Raw genomic sequence first — 17,645 nt, forward strand, 5'->3', positions numbered from 1 at the left:
AAAAAGAGTTCATAATTGCTTTGTGCATAAATCTTGAGTTATTACAAATTCAGGATTTTGCTTTTAGAAGGCAGTGCAATCACAAAGAGCAGCATCAGAATTACAATGAAAAGCAAGAAAGTTTACAGAGCAAGTACTACATGTAATGCATCGTAAAACAGACAACAGATGATATTCATGGAATTGCCCCGTGTGTTTTAAACACATTATTATGTGTCAGGAGGGTCATAGGTAAACAGGAATGAGCTCAGAAACTGTAAAAAGGGGGACCTGGTGTTTTGGAAAGTCTTTTTGTTGTATTGTGAATGTCTCTGATGTGTTGAAGTTAAGCATTTAAGCTGAATCGAGGAGCGGTCACCCAGAAGTAAGATGTGCCGTCTGATGTTGTGTTGTCTGCGGATGTCTGAGATCCTGCTCATTACTCACATACATAATTATCGTAAAGTATTTTGTAGAAAGCCAGAGAGCATGAAAGTATTCATCTAGGTGAGACAGTGTGGACTTGTTTTTAATCTGCAATCATCATATAACCTTGTTAGGTTATTATATAGTTTGTATTTTATCAACAATTTCAGGGTTGCAGGTCAGGGAGAACGGGTTGTTGCACATAAGTCTGACAATATGTTAGTATTGAGTTTTCATGATACTAGTTCATGTTTAATCTAATATTCTCCCTGGCTTCAGGGTGTATAGGACTATATTTTATTTTAAGATAATCAGCCATGGTAATATTAAAGGTCCCATATTAGGCTAATTAGATTCAAACTTTTATTTTGGGTGTCTACTAGAGTAGGTTTTAAAGCTTTGATACTGTCCATTGCTACAGCACCTCTATTCACCCTCTGTCTGAATGCTCCATTTTAGTGCCTGTCTCTTTAAGGCCCCTTGCTCAAAAGCCCAGTCTGCTCTGATTGGTCAGCTATTACAGGCTTGAGCATGCATCGATTTCCACTGGTGATGGTGTTTTTGCAACCACGGCCATGATGTAGGTAATATTGAGTCCTGACAGTTTATTTAAAGGCACAATTTGAATATGGGCTTTGTGCATTGCTTCACGGATAAAGCATTTTGATACTTTTACAGTATTTATATATCACCTAAATCTGCTTTATAATCAAAAAAGAAATAGAAATCTAATTTTCTAGAATATGGGACCTTGAATTATACCGGACCTTTTATTATACTAAAAGAGACTTCACCCGGTAGTAAGACAGACAGAAGAAGAAAGCATGTTCAAAGGCTTGAGGCTGGCAGGCAGGATATCAAAGATGCTAGGTGGGTCGGAACAGGTACGCACAAGTCACACAAGTCTAAGACAATCTGACAAATAACAGGGCTGAACTACCAATAACGTGCTGAGGAACAAACGACTAATGGGACACAGCTGAACAGGAAAGTGACAAGATCAGGCACAAACAGGAAATTCGATGGGTATGAATAGAAAGTAGCTGAGGGACGGCAGCAATTCCTCTAACGGGATGGTTACAACTCAGAGACTAATATGACCAGGGGACATGAGGAAATGAGAAGGAGCTGGTAGTAGTTATAACAAAAACAAAGCAATTTAAACTCTGCTTGCATGTATACTGAAAATGTTTTTATGTACCAGTAAATGGAAATATTTTTCTATTAACAGGACATTTTAAAGCATCGCACCATTCGAATTTTCCGATGTCATGAAAAGATGTATTTGTCCTCTGTGTGCCCAGGTTGTGAAGATGTGGAGCTGGGTTCTTACTGTGACTGTCCTCCTGTCCTCCCTGAAACAGGCTGAAGCTCAGGGTATAAATAACTCACAATTCTCCTCCCATCTGCAGCGTCATCCCCAACAGTTCTCCTCATGTGTCAGTTTGTGTGCAGAAAGTTTTTATGTGCTCACTTGTGTTCTCCATCACTTGTATTTGCAGGCAGGTGTAATAATGTGCAAGCAGCAGATATTGTATTTCTGGTCGATGGGTCTTCCAGCATTGGCCGACCTAACTTCCTGCAGGTGAAGGGCTTCATGGCTGGAATCATCAAGCCATTTGCCAGCTCTGTCAGCGAGTCAGGGATACGGTTTGGTGCCATACAGTACAGTGACACCTCCAGGTGACTGACAGGAGTAATGTTTACCTCATTACCTGCGCAGGCAATAACAAAGTATCTAACTGTAGGTGCAGAGTTATGTATTAATACTCATTCTCTCCTTCCAGAGTTGAATTTACATTTACTACCTACCTGAACGGCACTGAGCTGGTCAACGCTGTGCAGAATCTCAACTATAAGGGTGGAAACACGCGCACTGGTGCTGGTCTCAAGTTTGTCGCCGATAACTTCTTCAACCCTGCGTCCAGTCGGGACGTCCCAAAGGTCTGAGGAGCAGCCATTCTGTTATGTTTTATTATCATAAAACTGCATAATTAAGACAGAACTTCTTGTTTTTCTAATTCGACCTCCTTAACTGTCAGATCACCATCCTGATCACAGACGGGAAGTCACAGGACAGCGTGCAGGACCCAGCACAGAAGCTGCGCAGTCAAGGAGTGCATATTTTTGCCGTCGGTAGGTGTCTCACCCATCATTTGTTTTTCAGGGGCTGTACTTCAGGGGCTGTACTGAATAGTTTGAAGCTTTGAAGTCTCATTCAATAAAGCTGACATTTAAATGCAGCGCAGCTTTTTTTGGCATGTCTGTTTATCTTGTTTAAACCCAGTATTTGATCTACCGAAATATACAGCTTCAAAACATATTTGTTGGCGTTTAGAGTTTCAAACAAACATTTTCACTGCAGTAGAAAACGTTTTTCTCTCCCGTATGACAATCACTAAGGGAGGCACACGCCTGTATTAATGGGGCGATCTAATAGCACCATTTTTATTATTACATGACAAATAATCCCTTTCAACTATAACACTATTATTGTAAATTATTTAAAGCGTACAAGATAAGATTTGTATCTGTAGATTATAGATCTGCGTTCACTTGGCACTCCATCAAGATGTCACTGTTTAGTTGTTATATTCATTAAAGAAAGCTGATTTAATAAGAAAGATTAACTCATTTAATCCGATTAATTGCTTTCCTCAAATTGATAATTTTGTTTGAGGATTTTTTTTTAGGGTGAATAAAATATGATGTCAGACTTATGAAGCTTCATTCAAAAACCTCAGTAAAAGCTTTGAATATAAAACAATTAGATTAGGGGTACAGCCCATGTGTTTTTGACATGATTATGAGCCACTGTGATTTTTTTTTTAACTTTGTCAATTTTTCTGTGTTTGTCAGGTGTAAAGAGTGCAGACAGAAATGAATTGGCTCAGATATCCTCACAGCCCAGCAGCGACTTCACCTCCTTCGTTGGGGACTTCAAACTGTTGAACACACTTCTTCCTCTTGTGAGCCCCCGAGTGTGTTCAAAGGCAGGAGGAGTTTATGCAAGCGATGGTATGTGAGAATATCACCAGTGTACTAAAATACACACAGATATTATGACTTTGTCAGACTGCAAACCTGCATTTAATTTTATCCGTCTTCCCCCCATTCCCTCCTCTCAGAGGCATTTTCTGGTCCGACCAACATTCAGTTCACAGGCCAGACGTCTGATTCTCTCAGGTTTCGCTGGAGTCAAGCAGGCGGCCCCGTGAGTGGTTACGTGGTCCAATATGTGCCACTCTCCGGCCTGGGTCAGCCTATCACAGCAGAACTGCGTCAGGTGAGTCCAGATGTTGGAGAACTTTTCTGATGAGTAACCTGTTACATTACAAGAGTTCTGCCTTTAAAAAACAACTTGTTACGTTACAGATTTACCTACTGTGAAAAGTAACTCGAAGGCCACTAGAACACGGATATTCCTGAGAACAAGGTTATGAAACATAAAATGATCTAGGCGAGTGTTTAAGCACCGTAGAAAAAATCTCCTCCCGTACAAACACACCTAAAAAAAACACATATCACACGAACATTCACATGTAATGGGTGTGCGCTTGCTAGTGTAAACAGGAAGCAGATTGTATATTGTGGTTGGTTGATTATTTTCAGAAAATATTATGACATTTTTACTTTTGCTTGATCTTTACTTACTTAGTTTTCTTCTTAGTGTGTACCTGTTACCGGGGCTGGTACATAGGTAACTGGCAATTTTTCCAGAAAACAGGACAAAAATGATGAGACAGGGAAACATGACTGCTCGTCACAGAATCCTCCCGGACACATTTTTATTTAAGCGTCAGCAGCTTTTCAGTGATTTGATTTGAATAAATACCTGTGTGTACCTTATGTGTTAACAAAAATGAAAAGCCCTTTGCGATTTAGTTTCAGCAGAGAGATATGTTCCAGCTTGTTCTGTACCTTTCATACCTAGTCAATGTAGCCAGTGTTGGCTGTTGCACTGCCTACACTAGCCTCTATGAAGACAATAAAACATGGAATCATCGCACCTACAAGGCATCATGTTTCATCACACATGATCCTTATGATTAATGGTCCGTTAGCAATTAATGGCCAAAAAAAGAACAGAGAAATACTGTAATATTTAAAAAGTAATACACTGCTTATTTGAAAATCTAACGAAATAACTGGTTACTTGAATTGGAAAACTAATATTTTATGTTACTTGTTACAAAAGTAATCTGAGTACTCTAACAAAGTAACACATTGCCCCCAGCACTGTTTCTGACACATGAAGGTGAGCACTGGTGTGACCTAGATTGAAGTAGTAAATGGAGTTTAAGGAGCCAAAGTCAATCGTGCATAGCGAGAGAAACATGTGCCTTCAGGCTGTGTATAAACCTGTCTAATGAGTGAATCTTCATCATGTAGATGCTGTAGAGATTAAAGTTTGGCAGAGCAAAGACTAAAATTCCCTTCTCTGCACCTAAGAGACATGATGAGGACAAAAGAATGCCATGTATCATTATCTATCTGTCAGTCACTTTGCAAAAACTTGTCTTCAGCTTTACAAAGATGACCTCTTTGACTCCCCTGCAGGAGACTGTCTCTGCTAGTCAGAGGACCTTCACAGCACGAGAGCTGAGATCAGGAACCGACTACCTGGTGACTATCATCGCCCAATACCCCAACAGTGTGGGAGAGTCTGTTTCTGCCAAGCAACGGACCAGTGAGTGAATAAGTGATTGACGCAGATGTCAGCAGAGAGAAATCTGCCAAAATGTCAGGCAGCCTCTCTCACATTAGACATACGGCAGCAATGTTTGCAATGTTTTGTTCTCCTCATACAGGGTCTTTGCCAGGGGTCTCCAGTCTACGTCTGATCCAGGCAGGCTTCTTCTCTCTCTCTGTGGGCTGGGATCAGCCTTCATCTCCTGTCCAGGGCTACAAAATTACCTATGGACCTAGAGGTCAGGCATACACACTGACCTTTGTTTATATTTCCTGTTTGTCTCTCTCTGTCTTTGTCTTTCTCCCTGCCTGACTGTTGCATCAGTGTTTTTTTTAACACTTACAGTTTATTAGCAATGCCTCCTCTTTTAAACATTTATTAAAAGGTCTTTTAAACATTTATTTAAAGGTGCAATATGTCAGAATTTGAATTTTAAACATATCAATAGACTGTGAAGAAAAAACAATTTTGATGTTAAGTCAAGGACATCTTTGTACTGTGTTGCACAGATGTGTATTGAAGCTAGTATGCTAACCAGCTAGGTCCGGGCCTGAAAGCCTCTTTTTCCAAGCAGTCCAAAGCTACTGTGCTAGCAGTGTAAACACGAACATAATTCCACTAGCTGCAAGGCTAACTGAGCTAATAAATTAACAGTGGCTACAGTCGATATAGTTGGATGAATGGATGTAGCAGTTTCTCTGGTGAGATGCTGTCCCTATTTGTTGGAGTATAAATTAAACAAGAGGCCAATCCTTCCATATTGCACCTTTTTAATCTTCATTTAATCAGGTGGTCTCATTGAGATTACAATCCCTTTTTGTACAAGAATACAATCAACAAGTAAAAAAACAACAACAAGGAATTAATAAAATCATGGAAAGCATCAGATAATTAAGCTTTAAAATCTCAAAGGGGAATGTCAGAATCTAGTTTGAGGGTAAAAAGGCGCAGAGTACCTGAAACGACTATACATTTACTGTATATGAGGGATGACCAAGGTTAGGTAGTTACTGTATTCTGTACTGTAGCTGCTAGATTTAAATGACATCACTGGTGTGGTAGTTTGGAAGCTACAACTGAGAACAGAAATGAGCAGGAAATTTGTGATAAAGTGTAATGCACTCGCAGCAGGACAATAGAGTATATTTTCAGAGACATGAAGGTTGACTACACAATAGTTTCACGGTTGGAAGAAAACTCACATGCGTTTTAAAGTTTGCAAGAAGCCTCGTTTGATTTTTAATTTCTGAGCCAGATGTTAAAAATGAGTCTGAATGAAACGTCTGCCGTCAAGACAAATTCCAAAGCATTTGTATGACTCAGCCAGAGTAATATGGATGCCATTTAGTTCAAAGGGCAGAATAGTTAGTGACTGGTGGAGGAAGAAAGTACCATGTACTTGGTCTTTGTTGTCAGTTGCGACAGAATAATCTAATCTAATCTTGGCAGGTTGAAGGATTCCAGAAAAACGTAAAATAAGCTGTCAAGGCTCAGTGTTAGGAACAGGAGCTTCTGTAACACCTTACCTCCCTCAGGCACTGGCTGTCAGTAAGGACTTTTATTGCTCAATCATTACCTAAATATCAAATACATTTTATCATCACCAGTCTTGAAATTTAACAGACAGTGAAAACCTTTACTTATGTCATGGATCGGCAGTAATTCTGTACTTGCATTTATAGAGACAGGGTGTGGCGCGGATCATAACAGTGTCAAGATGTCTGGGTTCTTATAACATGATTCAGGAGAGTGGCCCCTGAGGGCTGATATAAACAGTTTCTCCCTCCGAACATGTGGCAGGAGTGCCAGTCTCACACGGAGCTCCTCTTCTGACTAGTTAGGCTGGCATGTGTGTGTGAAATGAGGTCAGCGTGTATCCTGTAATGAGAGGTGTGATGTTTCTACCTGTTCCTGCTGCTGCCAGTTCTAGCAAGTGTGCATGCGAGCCTATACAGGATGTACACACAACACAGAAATTTTGCACCGACTCCAAACAATATTTCTCTTCAGCGGGCTTGTTGCCATATTGAAGCTTCATGCTCTGAGGTGAGAATGAGGTCAACTTAATGAAGTGAGGACACATATTTGTGCAGCTTGTAGTCGGCTAATTTGTCTGATGAAGTGCAATAATTGGACTCCAATTCTGTGTCCTGTCTGTTCTGTGTTTGGATGAGCAGGTCAGCCAGCCACTCAGCTGTTGGAACAGTCTCTGTCTGCGGACTCCACATCCGTCCTCCTGGAGTCTCTTCAGCCCGACACAGAATACGTCATCAGCCTCTACCCCCTGTTCCCCCGAAACTCTGCATCCCCATCCATCCTCAATGCCAGAACATGTGAGTCCACCCTGTGGCCATTTAATAATAATGTACTGTTATGTTGTATTAAGTGTTAGATAAATTTTATGAACAGTAATACAGTACAGTGATACTATCTCCTTAAAGGGTTTCATGATACCAAAAATCATTTCCCACAATCCTTAGCATTGTAGCCACTGAGTGACATCACTGGAGGCAATTTGTCAGATTACATGCAGCTTCCTCTGGAGACACAAAAGGCCTTATACTACTTTTTTCACATATGCAGTAGAACTCCCCAAGACCTGTAAGCACACTTTATAGCGTAGGTACCTATTGAATGTATAACTTAGTGGGATCGTAGTGATTTAAACATATGGTGTTTGTTGTGGTTTGTGAAAAGTGTGTCTGTGTTCATATTTTTGCATGTGTCAGTGCGCCTTGAGCAGGTGCAGCAGTTAGCAGTGGAGACAGAGTCAGAGGGCAGCGTGCGCGTGCGGTGGAGAGCTGTCAGCGGTGCGCGGGCCTACCGTCTGGTGTGGGGACCATTTACAGGTTAGGACAAAGCTGACAATCAAACAACGTCTTGCATATCTACCAGTAAGGTTTTTTTTCAAACTAATTTGCGTACACATAATTATATTTTGTTTTTTCTGTTCACAAAGGTCGAAATGTTGAGACTGTGGAGGTTGCCGGTGACAGTGAGTTTCACACTTTGTCCAGCCTGCAGCCCGACACCGAGTACATCGTCACTGTCATCCCGCTGTATGAAGGCAACACTGAGGGCCCTGTAGCGACGGCCAGGTTCAAAATAGGTAGGTGTGCTTACAGAGTTCATCAGAATATCACTCTCTGTGCTCTGTGGATGCTTCTCTCACAGTTAAACACACAGTCACCAAAACAGTTATTTGCCACAATACACTAAATTCCATTCCATTGTTGTGTCCCTTGTTTCTCAGATTTGTAGTCGTCGTACACACTAGCTTTGTGAATAAGTGGTTGCCTTCATGGACAGGAAGCAGAGACGGAGAAGACAGCCAATAATCTGGCCCGTTGTTTGTCTCTCTTCTATAAACCTACACATGTTAGTGTTTAGTTCAGTTTGAGGAACATTTCTCGCACACCTACACACTCATTATACACACACGCCATCTGTCTCTCGTGAGAAATGCCCATATGGTGTCGCTTCAGTCGGACCAGTGTTATTTGAATGAAGGCTGAGTCACTGCATCGACCAGAGAGCTGGCACGGAAAACTGGAGAACTGAAAACCTCTGTGTGGCCTCTTTCTGCTATCAAAGAAATGAGATATTTATAGTTGTCTACATACTGTACACCACAGTACCTTAAACTTCAACTCAGCTTGTTTCTCTCTTGTTTGTTCCTGTTTAAACTGGCAGAGAAACAACTGTTTGTTGTGTCTGTGGTTGTCATGAGTTGACTGTTCCGTCTCATAAGGAAAAAAACTGGACTTTTTGGGGCTTTTAGTGAGGACAAGATTGAATGAAGACACCATATTAATTTACAAATATGTGATTATTAATATTCATCGATACCACTAAGCTTTCTAACACGTAGGATGCCAGAAATTAAGTTTTGAACAATATTTCAAAGACTGCATGACATGTAAAGTTGCATTTTTTTTAAAAGGATTTTGGTTTATCTTCTTCCTCATTACCAACCACTTTAATAGCTTTGCATGGCATTAAATCAAGCAATATAATGCAGTCTGGTGTAAATGTTCAGTTAGTTTGTGTATAGTCTGACTGTCAGACCTAACAGGGGCATCAGTGGGTGTTTAATACTCACTGGTCTTTAGACTTCTTTCTTTGACATGTGTGCTCTCCATGGACACTTTCTTGTGGGTTTATGTTCACCACCATCAAGACCTGTGGCCATAAACAGTAGTATACATGTAGAGAAAGTGTTTATCCGTGGGACTGACCTGTGTGCTAAATTTTTGCCACAGAAGGAGATTTTCCTGGTGGCCTGGCACACTGATTGGCCTGGAGTATCAGGCCTGTAGTGTTGTAGTACTTGAGATTTACCTTGTTCTTCAGACTGGTCCCAAGATAATTTTCGAAGGTCTCGGTCTTTATTCAAACGCATTTTTACTAGTGCTTTTCTTGGAGACAAAGAGGATTATGGATTTTATTTCAAGAACAGTAAATAGAGGAGGGAAACGACACATGAGGAAACAGACGGCACTTTAAAATGTATCCAAATATTCTATTCCTAGCCTATTGTAGTCTACAAACTCATCCTACTCCCTCAACATGGGTGCTGCCACTGTTGTGTGACATCAGACGGACAACTGCTCCCTCATGAAGCCAGGGTAGATCAATTTGCCCGAGTTTACAAGTAGGAATTCCAACTTCCAGTGTTGTACTATTGTACCTTTTCTAGTAGGAGGTTGGAAGTTTATGTGTTCTGAGTTGTCTGGAATGCAAGTGTTTGTATTTAACGAAGGGAAATCCCCACAAAAAAATTCCTCTGCAATTCCTGGTGATTATTTTATGAAGACATTTTTCAAGGTACACCCATACATACACATTTATATACAGTATATATTTATATATGGCAATAAAAGAGGTGACTGAAGAGGAATCTTCATTTGTTGTCTGTTGGTGTTTGGTTGGACTTTTCAGATCAGTTTGAGGAGTGCCTATGGTTTGCTTGTTCCAGATCTTACTGTAAGTGTTTCACTGGCCCGGTCTTTGACATGACTCAGTTTGCCTTTCCTTTGTCTTGGTCTTGACTTGGCCTCAAGCCCTCAAAGTCTTCTTGATACACTTGTTCTTGGTCATGACTTGGTTTTAGTTTAGGTGGTCTTGACTCCAACACAGGCCAGTGTTAAAAATGCTAAATGAAATAGGTCAATCAAAGAGAAAACAACACAGAGTGGCTACAGCCCCTGAGAGCTGTAGACTGTCAGCCCCCCCAGCCGCTTTTGACCTGATGGTATCATCTCTCTCTGTCATCACATGTAATCGATCACATGCACATACACATGAACACAGCGTTCACTCAGTTGATGGTTTGTGCATTGACAAGCACAAGAAAAAGAGAACACAAGGGAAATAGATCTAAGTGGTATACGAAAGCAGCTGGACTTGCATGAGTTTCTTGAAGATGTTTCACCTGTCATCCAAGAGGCTCTTAATATAATTAGTTCATATAAGTTCTTATATACATTTTTTTCAACATTAGTAAATAGGCTACGTTTTGGTGTCTGCATGTGTCTCTCCTGCAGTTTTCTGCCATCACTGCCTCTCACAGCCTCTTTCTCTTTATAATTGTTGTTTGTGAGCTTCTGTAAAGCCGTCTACTTCTCATTATAAAAATTCTCAGTGTTAAACAGTGATTTATCTTGATCCCTGTCTCAAACTATGCCACTTTGGCTCCTTGAATTTGAGGGAATTGGCCCTTGAAAGTCCTTGAAGCTTGTGAACTGGCTGTTTAAGAAGGTGTGGGAACGGTTTTGATCACTGTTGTAATATACCGGGGCCTCTGAGATACAAACAAGCTCAGGTGCTTAAACCTCAATTCTCATTATGCTTCTCGACACACCTCATACACTCTGTACCACGCTCTACATAATGGCACTCAGAGCATTTATTTATGCAGTAGCATTTTCTAAGCATCAAATGAAATCTAAAATGTTTAGCAACTACTACCATTGAAGCTGTTTTGTGTGTGTGTCTGTGTGTGAATATGGTGATTAAGTTAGGTGTGGACTATGTAGGCTGAAGCTAAAGAAGCTGGAAAACTCCAACAATGATTTATCATTTAGTCTATGAAATTTAAAAGATATAAAAAATGCTCATCACATCTTTTACCACGTCCCAAAGTGACGACTTAAATAGAACAGGTACTGTGGATTTTGTCTCCATCACTGTTCACAGCAACCAGTAAACCATTCAGTGTACAAATAGGCATTTCAGTATTGTTTAGCGACAGACTTGAAGAAATGTGAACCCACCCGCCAAGATTTTTTATTGATAGATTGATGGGCATAGAGCTTTACCTATGACAAATGACATGTTATGTAATATGTGTTTCCCTCAGAGCGTCAGGAGCAGCAGGTCCTCAGAGCATCTACCAGCGGCCCCTCCTCTATTCGCCTCACCTGGAGAATCATTCAGTCCTCTCGAGGGTACCGCCTGCAGTGGAGCGAGGGGGAAGGTCAGATTTGAATGTCAAACGCACGCTTAAACATTCACTTATCAATTTTGTACTCTTTTTGTTCTCAAGTTATAACATTTTGCAGTTTTAAGGAAGAAGATGGACAAGTTCTTATTATGCCATTATTATAATTATACATAATTTAACTGACATGTTGCCTCCACTTTTAAGTTGCAAGTAGTAGGAAGTATTCCTTAAGCTGAAGGTAAAGTACATATAGTAGGTATAGATGCACTGATCTTGGGTCGTTATTCTGTCTCCAGGTGGCCGCGTCCAGAGACTGTCCTTTCCTCGAGACACTAGCAGCTACGAGCTTACAGGCCTTCAGCCCAACACAGAATATATCATCACCCTGTTCACCCTGTACGATGGTCGTGAGGAGGCCACACCTGTCTCCACCGCATCCAGAGGTCAGTAAGGGGGCACTAAACTCTGAGTTTGGTTTGATTTATGGCTCATAAAAGTGCTGGGGTTAAATTCCAACCAGTTCTGAATATGTTTGTACAAATATATGCTCGAAAGTTTCTATGTGCTTCGATACATTTTTCATGAGTGCAGAGGAACAGCCAGTGGGGAAAGTGTCCAACCTGAGAGTCGTGGAGTCTCTGGGCAGCACTGTCAGACTCGGCTGGACGGGTGTAGCCGGGGCAACGCAGTACCGCATCATAATCCAGAACACACAAGGTACACTGACTGATTTAATTTGTTACTCTATTATTCATTTTGATGTATTTTGTGCCCAATTATGAATGAAAACTTGTGAAAACAGTGTGTCTGTGTGTTTTATGTCTTGTCAGGGGGAACACAGGAAATCCGGAGTATCCCTGGAAACCAGACGACCCTTGACCTCAGAGATCTGACAGTGGGAGTGTCTTATGGTGTCAGTGTCACAGCACTGGTGGGGACAAATGAAGGAGACCCAGTTACTGTCTCCATCAAACCAGGTGGGCGGAGCAGTGACAATGTGTTCCTGTCATCATGTCTTTATGTTGATGAAACCAGAAAATCCCATCTAATTTCCTATATAATTAATTCTCGACTCCTGTTGTTGTTGTTGTTGTTGTCTGTGAGCTAATGTAAAGCCTGCTAGTTCTCATTATAAAAAAATTCAGTGGTGTAACAGTAATTATCCTTGATCCGTGTCTCAAACTATGTTGTGTTGAGTCCTTGAATTTGAAGTATTTGGACCTGGAAAGCCCTTGAAAAAATCTTGAATTTGATGTTTAAGAAGGTGTGGGAACCCTGACTGCTGTTAGCACTTGTGTATATACACAGTATTAGCGTTACCAGATTACCCAACATACAATATGTGTCTATATATACCTCCGCCCATATGAAAACTGGATTTGGCCCCAGTAACCCCCGCAACCCCCTGAAAGGGGGGATAAAGCGGTAACATCTCCGCGACCCTCACGGATAAAGCGGTCAAGAAAATGAACTGAACTGAACTGAACAATATGTGTCTAACTATTTGTGAATACAGTATCTTTGAAAGCCCATAGCCTTATCGAAGAACCATTTTGTCCCTGTTGTTGCTCTTCAAGTGAAATATAGATTTATACATTATTTCAGAGCAAGGTGCTGGCAGAGTGACTAACCTCAGAGTGACAAACGCAAACAGTCGGAGGATTCGAATTGCCTGGACGGCTGTGAGTGGAGCAACGGGGTACAGGGTGACCTGGAGACAAGGCAACAGTAAGTGTTATGTCTTTGAGTTTATCCTTTTGAATCACAAATTAATGCATTCATCTTTGACATGCAGTAATTGGGCCTCAAGGAGGCAGATAATATAATATTTTGCTTCCTGCTGTTTTGTTAATGGAATGTGTATAAGTATAGTGGGTAAAAGTGTATTTTGTCTCTTGTACAATTGTTCTTTAAAAAAATGGTGGCAGCAGACTTTGAAGTTTCATATCTTCACTCCTCTCTGTGTTTTGGCTTGTAGTCAGTTTTTTTATCTGCATGACTTTACGTTTTCTCATGTTCTGCCTCGCAGGTGCGGAGCAGTCCCGTCTTCTCGGAGCCGAGGCCACGGCCTATACCATAGACAACCTGCGACCAGATGAGGGGTTGGTAATTGGTGTTGCAGCTGTGGTTGATCAGCGCGTCGGAGAGGTGGTCACGCTGTCTTCACGTACTAATCCCCATGGTGGATCAGTGTCTGGCCTTCGCATCATTGACGTCACATCTCAGAGGATACGCATTGCGTGGTCACCTTCCACCAGGGCAACTAGCTATAAGGTCATTTGGCGTCGTGATGACGGTAAGCAGTGATTAGAATCAAAGTTATTATAGTCAATTCAAGCGAAAATGAAAATTAGGTGTGAAAAAACATTTAAAGTTTATTGAAATAAAATAAAAAAATGACTAAAACTAACTGAAAAAATATTGTGTTTTAACAAAAATAACAAAAATAGAATGAAAATATGTAGGAAATGTCTTTAGTTTTAATCTTGAGGAGTCATGGTACATATATTTATTGAGACTGGGATGTGTCAATGACTGTGGGTCAACTGCCATCACAAAATGTTGTGTTTGTATTGTAATACCTATTTTGAACTTCATGTCTTATTCCTGAAAAATAATATAATCAATACTTAACCAATAAAATCCAATAAAAACTAATTTTTAACAATGAAATAAAAGTGGAACAAACAAATCCAATCTGAAAAAATTAACTGAATTGACTCTGATTAAAATTAACACTCAGTATTTTACATACATAAAATATATCCAAACACAGCACCCTCTTTCCTCTTGTATCTATAGTTGTAAAAGGAAACAAATGTCTACATTTCATTCATGTTTTTCTTGGTGCAGGAGTTGAAACAACTCGTAACGTGCCTGCCGACGTCTCTTCCTTCACCATTGATGGACTGCAGTCAGATTCAGTTTACACTGTGTTAGTTTCCTCACTGAGTGGCTCTCGAGAGGGAAGTCCTGCCACGCTGGTAATCAGAACAGGTAACAAACTGAATTTGTCAATACACATTATCGTTGTTGTACAGAGTGTGGGAGAAACCTGTCTACGTGTGACTGTCTTGACCTTCAGAGTCAGATACGACTGTGGTTGGCACTGTGACATCACTGCAAGTCCAGGAGACCCGTGGAGAGGTCGTCCGAGTCACTTGGGTTGGTGTGCAGGGAGCGACGGCTTATCGTGTGTCCTGGAGGAGAACAGACGGTAGATCGTTTTTGGTCCATTTGTACTTTCCCTCATCTCACATAATCAGTGTTTCTTTCAAAGCATGAAGTTGCCTTTAAAATATGCATGCCATGTTTAAGTTAGACTTTAATAAGAAATAAGATGTTTTCTTTTGATGGATGTTTTATGGCGGCCGGTCTGTGTTACTCATTGTTGCGACTTTTTGCTGCTGTAGGTGGTGAAGAGAGGAGTCAGGTGGTGGGGGGAGATGTGACAGCAGTGGATTTAGACCGGTTGGACCCCGGAGCCCAGTACGAGGTGCAGGTCATGGCTTTAGTTCAGAACAGAGAGGGAACCCCTGTGTCTGTCAGAGTCACTACACGTGAGTCTAGTCTTTGTTTAAATAAACCTCGAAAGTGAGATTTGCTTGTGTAAATTCTCAATAAAATGTTGTTCTCAAATGCTAAGTAGAGTGAAATATAAGATACTACATTGTAGATCTCAATATGTTGTCTAATGTCACATGCCATTATTTAGTCACTATTTAAAACCTTAAAAGTTATTGAAAAGACTTTGAACTTGATGTGTAAGTTACTGTCAATGTTGTGTGCAATAATTTAATTTTGCACCGTATACAAAATATTATATTTTGACAAATGTATTGGATGAAATGTCTCTGTATACAGCTGGGGCCTTCACCCCTGCTCCGTCAGTACCTGCCACAACTTTACGAGTGGCGGAGATTACCCAGAGTTCTGTGCGGCTTGGCTGGAATCCACTACCAGGTGCCACAGGATATATTCTACGCTGGAGAGACGAGTCAGGTGAAACATATTATTATACATGTTATAATTTATATTTCTTTGAGACCCTTCTATGCCTGCTCTACAGTCCAACCGTTTGTCCTATTCACATTTCTCAGATGTTGGTCGAGGCTTGTCTGTCACGCTCCCCGCTGCATCCAGCTCTTACCAGGTGACCGGACTGCGTTTGGGCCGTCGATATCGCTTTACCGTGCAGCCCACCTTCACAAGTGGAGTCGGGAGAGAGAGCTCTGTAGATGAACGCACTGGTAATGCATGAAAACCTGCTTTTTTCATATACTTGCAATACCTTATGATATGTGACTTATTCCTGCCTGCTTATATGTTTACAGTGTGTGTGGGCGGGCGTCTGGATGTGGTATTTTTGGTACCGGCATCTACTGATCGGATTAGCCTCACAAGACCTCTGCGTGAACTCCTTACAAGTGCAGCAGGGTCGCTCAATACTATCGGACCCCGAGACTCACAGGTAAATGCTCGTGAAGAATACGTTTCAAACACTTACTGGGTTATGTTTGGGAAAAATGGGACCAAAATGCTAACACTTAGGAGCAGACAAGTGACAGAACAAAAGGCTACTGTTAATAAATTATGCTGTAATCCATATAAATCCAAAGTGCAAGCAACAAAACTGACAAAGACAGACTGGGGCAAATCCAAAAAACGGAATGAAAGACAAATACAAAAACCATGAGACGTACAAACCAGAAGCTTGGGGAACACAAGGGCTGAAAACACGAGGAGCAACACAGAGATACCGGGAACAAAAGAGAGGAAGTGAAAAGAGAAACATGAGACATGAGGATATAAACTACAAAATAAAACCCGAAATGACTAAGATTATCAAATATGAATGAGGCTTCTCAGTCTGAAAGGGAAGCCAATGTAAAATTGCCTTAATCCTGCATTCCTTCTAATGGCCAGCAGGGGGCGCATCCACTGATTTCAGAAAGAAGCCTGATTGTATGTAAGCTTATGAGAAAAATTAACCTACTTCTCACTTGATTTATCACCTCAGTAAACAGTTTCCTAATGAGATTAAAGTCTTAATGGGTGTTTAAAATCTTCAATACCGCAGCATGTGTATTTAGTCGATTGTGGTCTGATCTAGGGGATAAAGCAGGGTATACATTGGGGTGTGGCTACCACAGTGTGTCCACTGGTTCTCAGTCAGATCCAGTTAGTGACATCCTTAGCTCCACCCTCTCCTCCACATATGGTCACTTGCGGCTCCAAAAACAAAATATGGGGACAGCTGTACTGCTGAAATTGAGGTTTAAAAACGGTAGCCCACAAACCATTGGGTGTCGTCACAGCAGGTTTATACTCGGTCTAGAAACCAAATGGAGCAGTCATCTGTCGAATGAAATTAACTTCCTGCACCTATTAGATCACTACAGTTGGCTGCATCAGGACAGTTTAGTTGTATACTTTCAGCCACGAAATCTATACAACTGATTTCGAAAAACACTTTGTAAAAATTGGTCCTCCATCTGAAATTTAGCTGCATTGTGCATTTAGAGGATTTTATCTGTGGACCGCCAATCTTTTTGATTATTTTCTGCCTGTTTCAGGTGGGAGTTGTCGTGTACGGTTACAGACCCAAAATATGGTTCCTGCTTAATCGCCACGCCCGGTCTGACACACTTCTCCAAGAGATCCAGTCCACCCCCTTTGATGAAAGCCCAGGGAATAACATTGGTCAGTGTTTTTTTCTCCCTCCTCTCTGATAGATGTCTTCCCTGTTGTTTCTGTACTTACTGAACTGCAGCTCTGCAGCCGCTCTACGGTGTATGTGTGTGTGTGTGGGCAGTGATATTGTCTGTCTCCCTCTGCAGGTGATGCGGCGACATTCACCACACAGTATCTTCTGAGCCCTGCAGCTGGCCGGAGGCCGAGGGTCCCTGGTGCTGTTGTCATCATCGCAGACAAAAAATCAGCTGACAACCTTACACTTGCAGCCAGCAGGCTCAGGGCTACAGGTATGTGGGAGCAGTCATGTGTTAAATTAAATAAACTTCCAGCACCTATTAGATCACTACAGTTGGCTGCATCTGGAAAATTTCAAGCTTTCAGCAACAGAAATGTATACAAACATTT

The 17,645-nt window shown here is 41.2% G+C and overlaps 1 protein-coding gene across 1 annotated transcript in view; it reads left to right on the plus strand.

The window, feature by feature from the left end:
• The first annotated feature begins 1,718 nt into the window (after nt 1-1,718).
• The window catches only part of col7a1 (collagen, type VII, alpha 1), a 68,693-nt gene continuing 52,766 nt past the window's right edge, over nt 1,719-17,645 (plus strand). Inside the window, exons 1-25 of the mRNA XM_073467530.1 lie at nt 1,719-1,782; nt 1,908-2,088; nt 2,193-2,349; nt 2,448-2,541; nt 3,265-3,423; nt 3,534-3,691; nt 4,966-5,095; nt 5,217-5,336; nt 7,276-7,431; nt 7,828-7,947; nt 8,058-8,207; nt 11,460-11,576; nt 11,840-11,986; nt 12,135-12,260; nt 12,374-12,520; nt 13,149-13,271; nt 13,573-13,839; nt 14,397-14,540; nt 14,629-14,760; nt 14,957-15,103; nt 15,408-15,545; nt 15,644-15,793; nt 15,878-16,014; nt 17,120-17,246; nt 17,384-17,527. Of these exons, the coding sequence (XP_073323631.1) occupies nt 1,719-1,782; nt 1,908-2,088; nt 2,193-2,349; nt 2,448-2,541; nt 3,265-3,423; nt 3,534-3,691; nt 4,966-5,095; nt 5,217-5,336; nt 7,276-7,431; nt 7,828-7,947; nt 8,058-8,207; nt 11,460-11,576; nt 11,840-11,986; nt 12,135-12,260; nt 12,374-12,520; nt 13,149-13,271; nt 13,573-13,839; nt 14,397-14,540; nt 14,629-14,760; nt 14,957-15,103; nt 15,408-15,545; nt 15,644-15,793; nt 15,878-16,014; nt 17,120-17,246; nt 17,384-17,527 (3,535 nt within the window). The remainder of the gene's footprint in view (nt 1,783-1,907; nt 2,089-2,192; nt 2,350-2,447; nt 2,542-3,264; nt 3,424-3,533; nt 3,692-4,965; nt 5,096-5,216; nt 5,337-7,275; nt 7,432-7,827; nt 7,948-8,057; nt 8,208-11,459; nt 11,577-11,839; nt 11,987-12,134; nt 12,261-12,373; nt 12,521-13,148; nt 13,272-13,572; nt 13,840-14,396; nt 14,541-14,628; nt 14,761-14,956; nt 15,104-15,407; nt 15,546-15,643; nt 15,794-15,877; nt 16,015-17,119; nt 17,247-17,383; nt 17,528-17,645) is intronic.

The sequence above is a fragment of the Pagrus major genome, chromosome 6 (genome assembly GCF_040436345.1).
Source record: "Pagrus major chromosome 6, Pma_NU_1.0".
Lineage (NCBI taxonomy): Eukaryota > Metazoa > Chordata > Actinopteri > Spariformes > Sparidae > Pagrus > Pagrus major.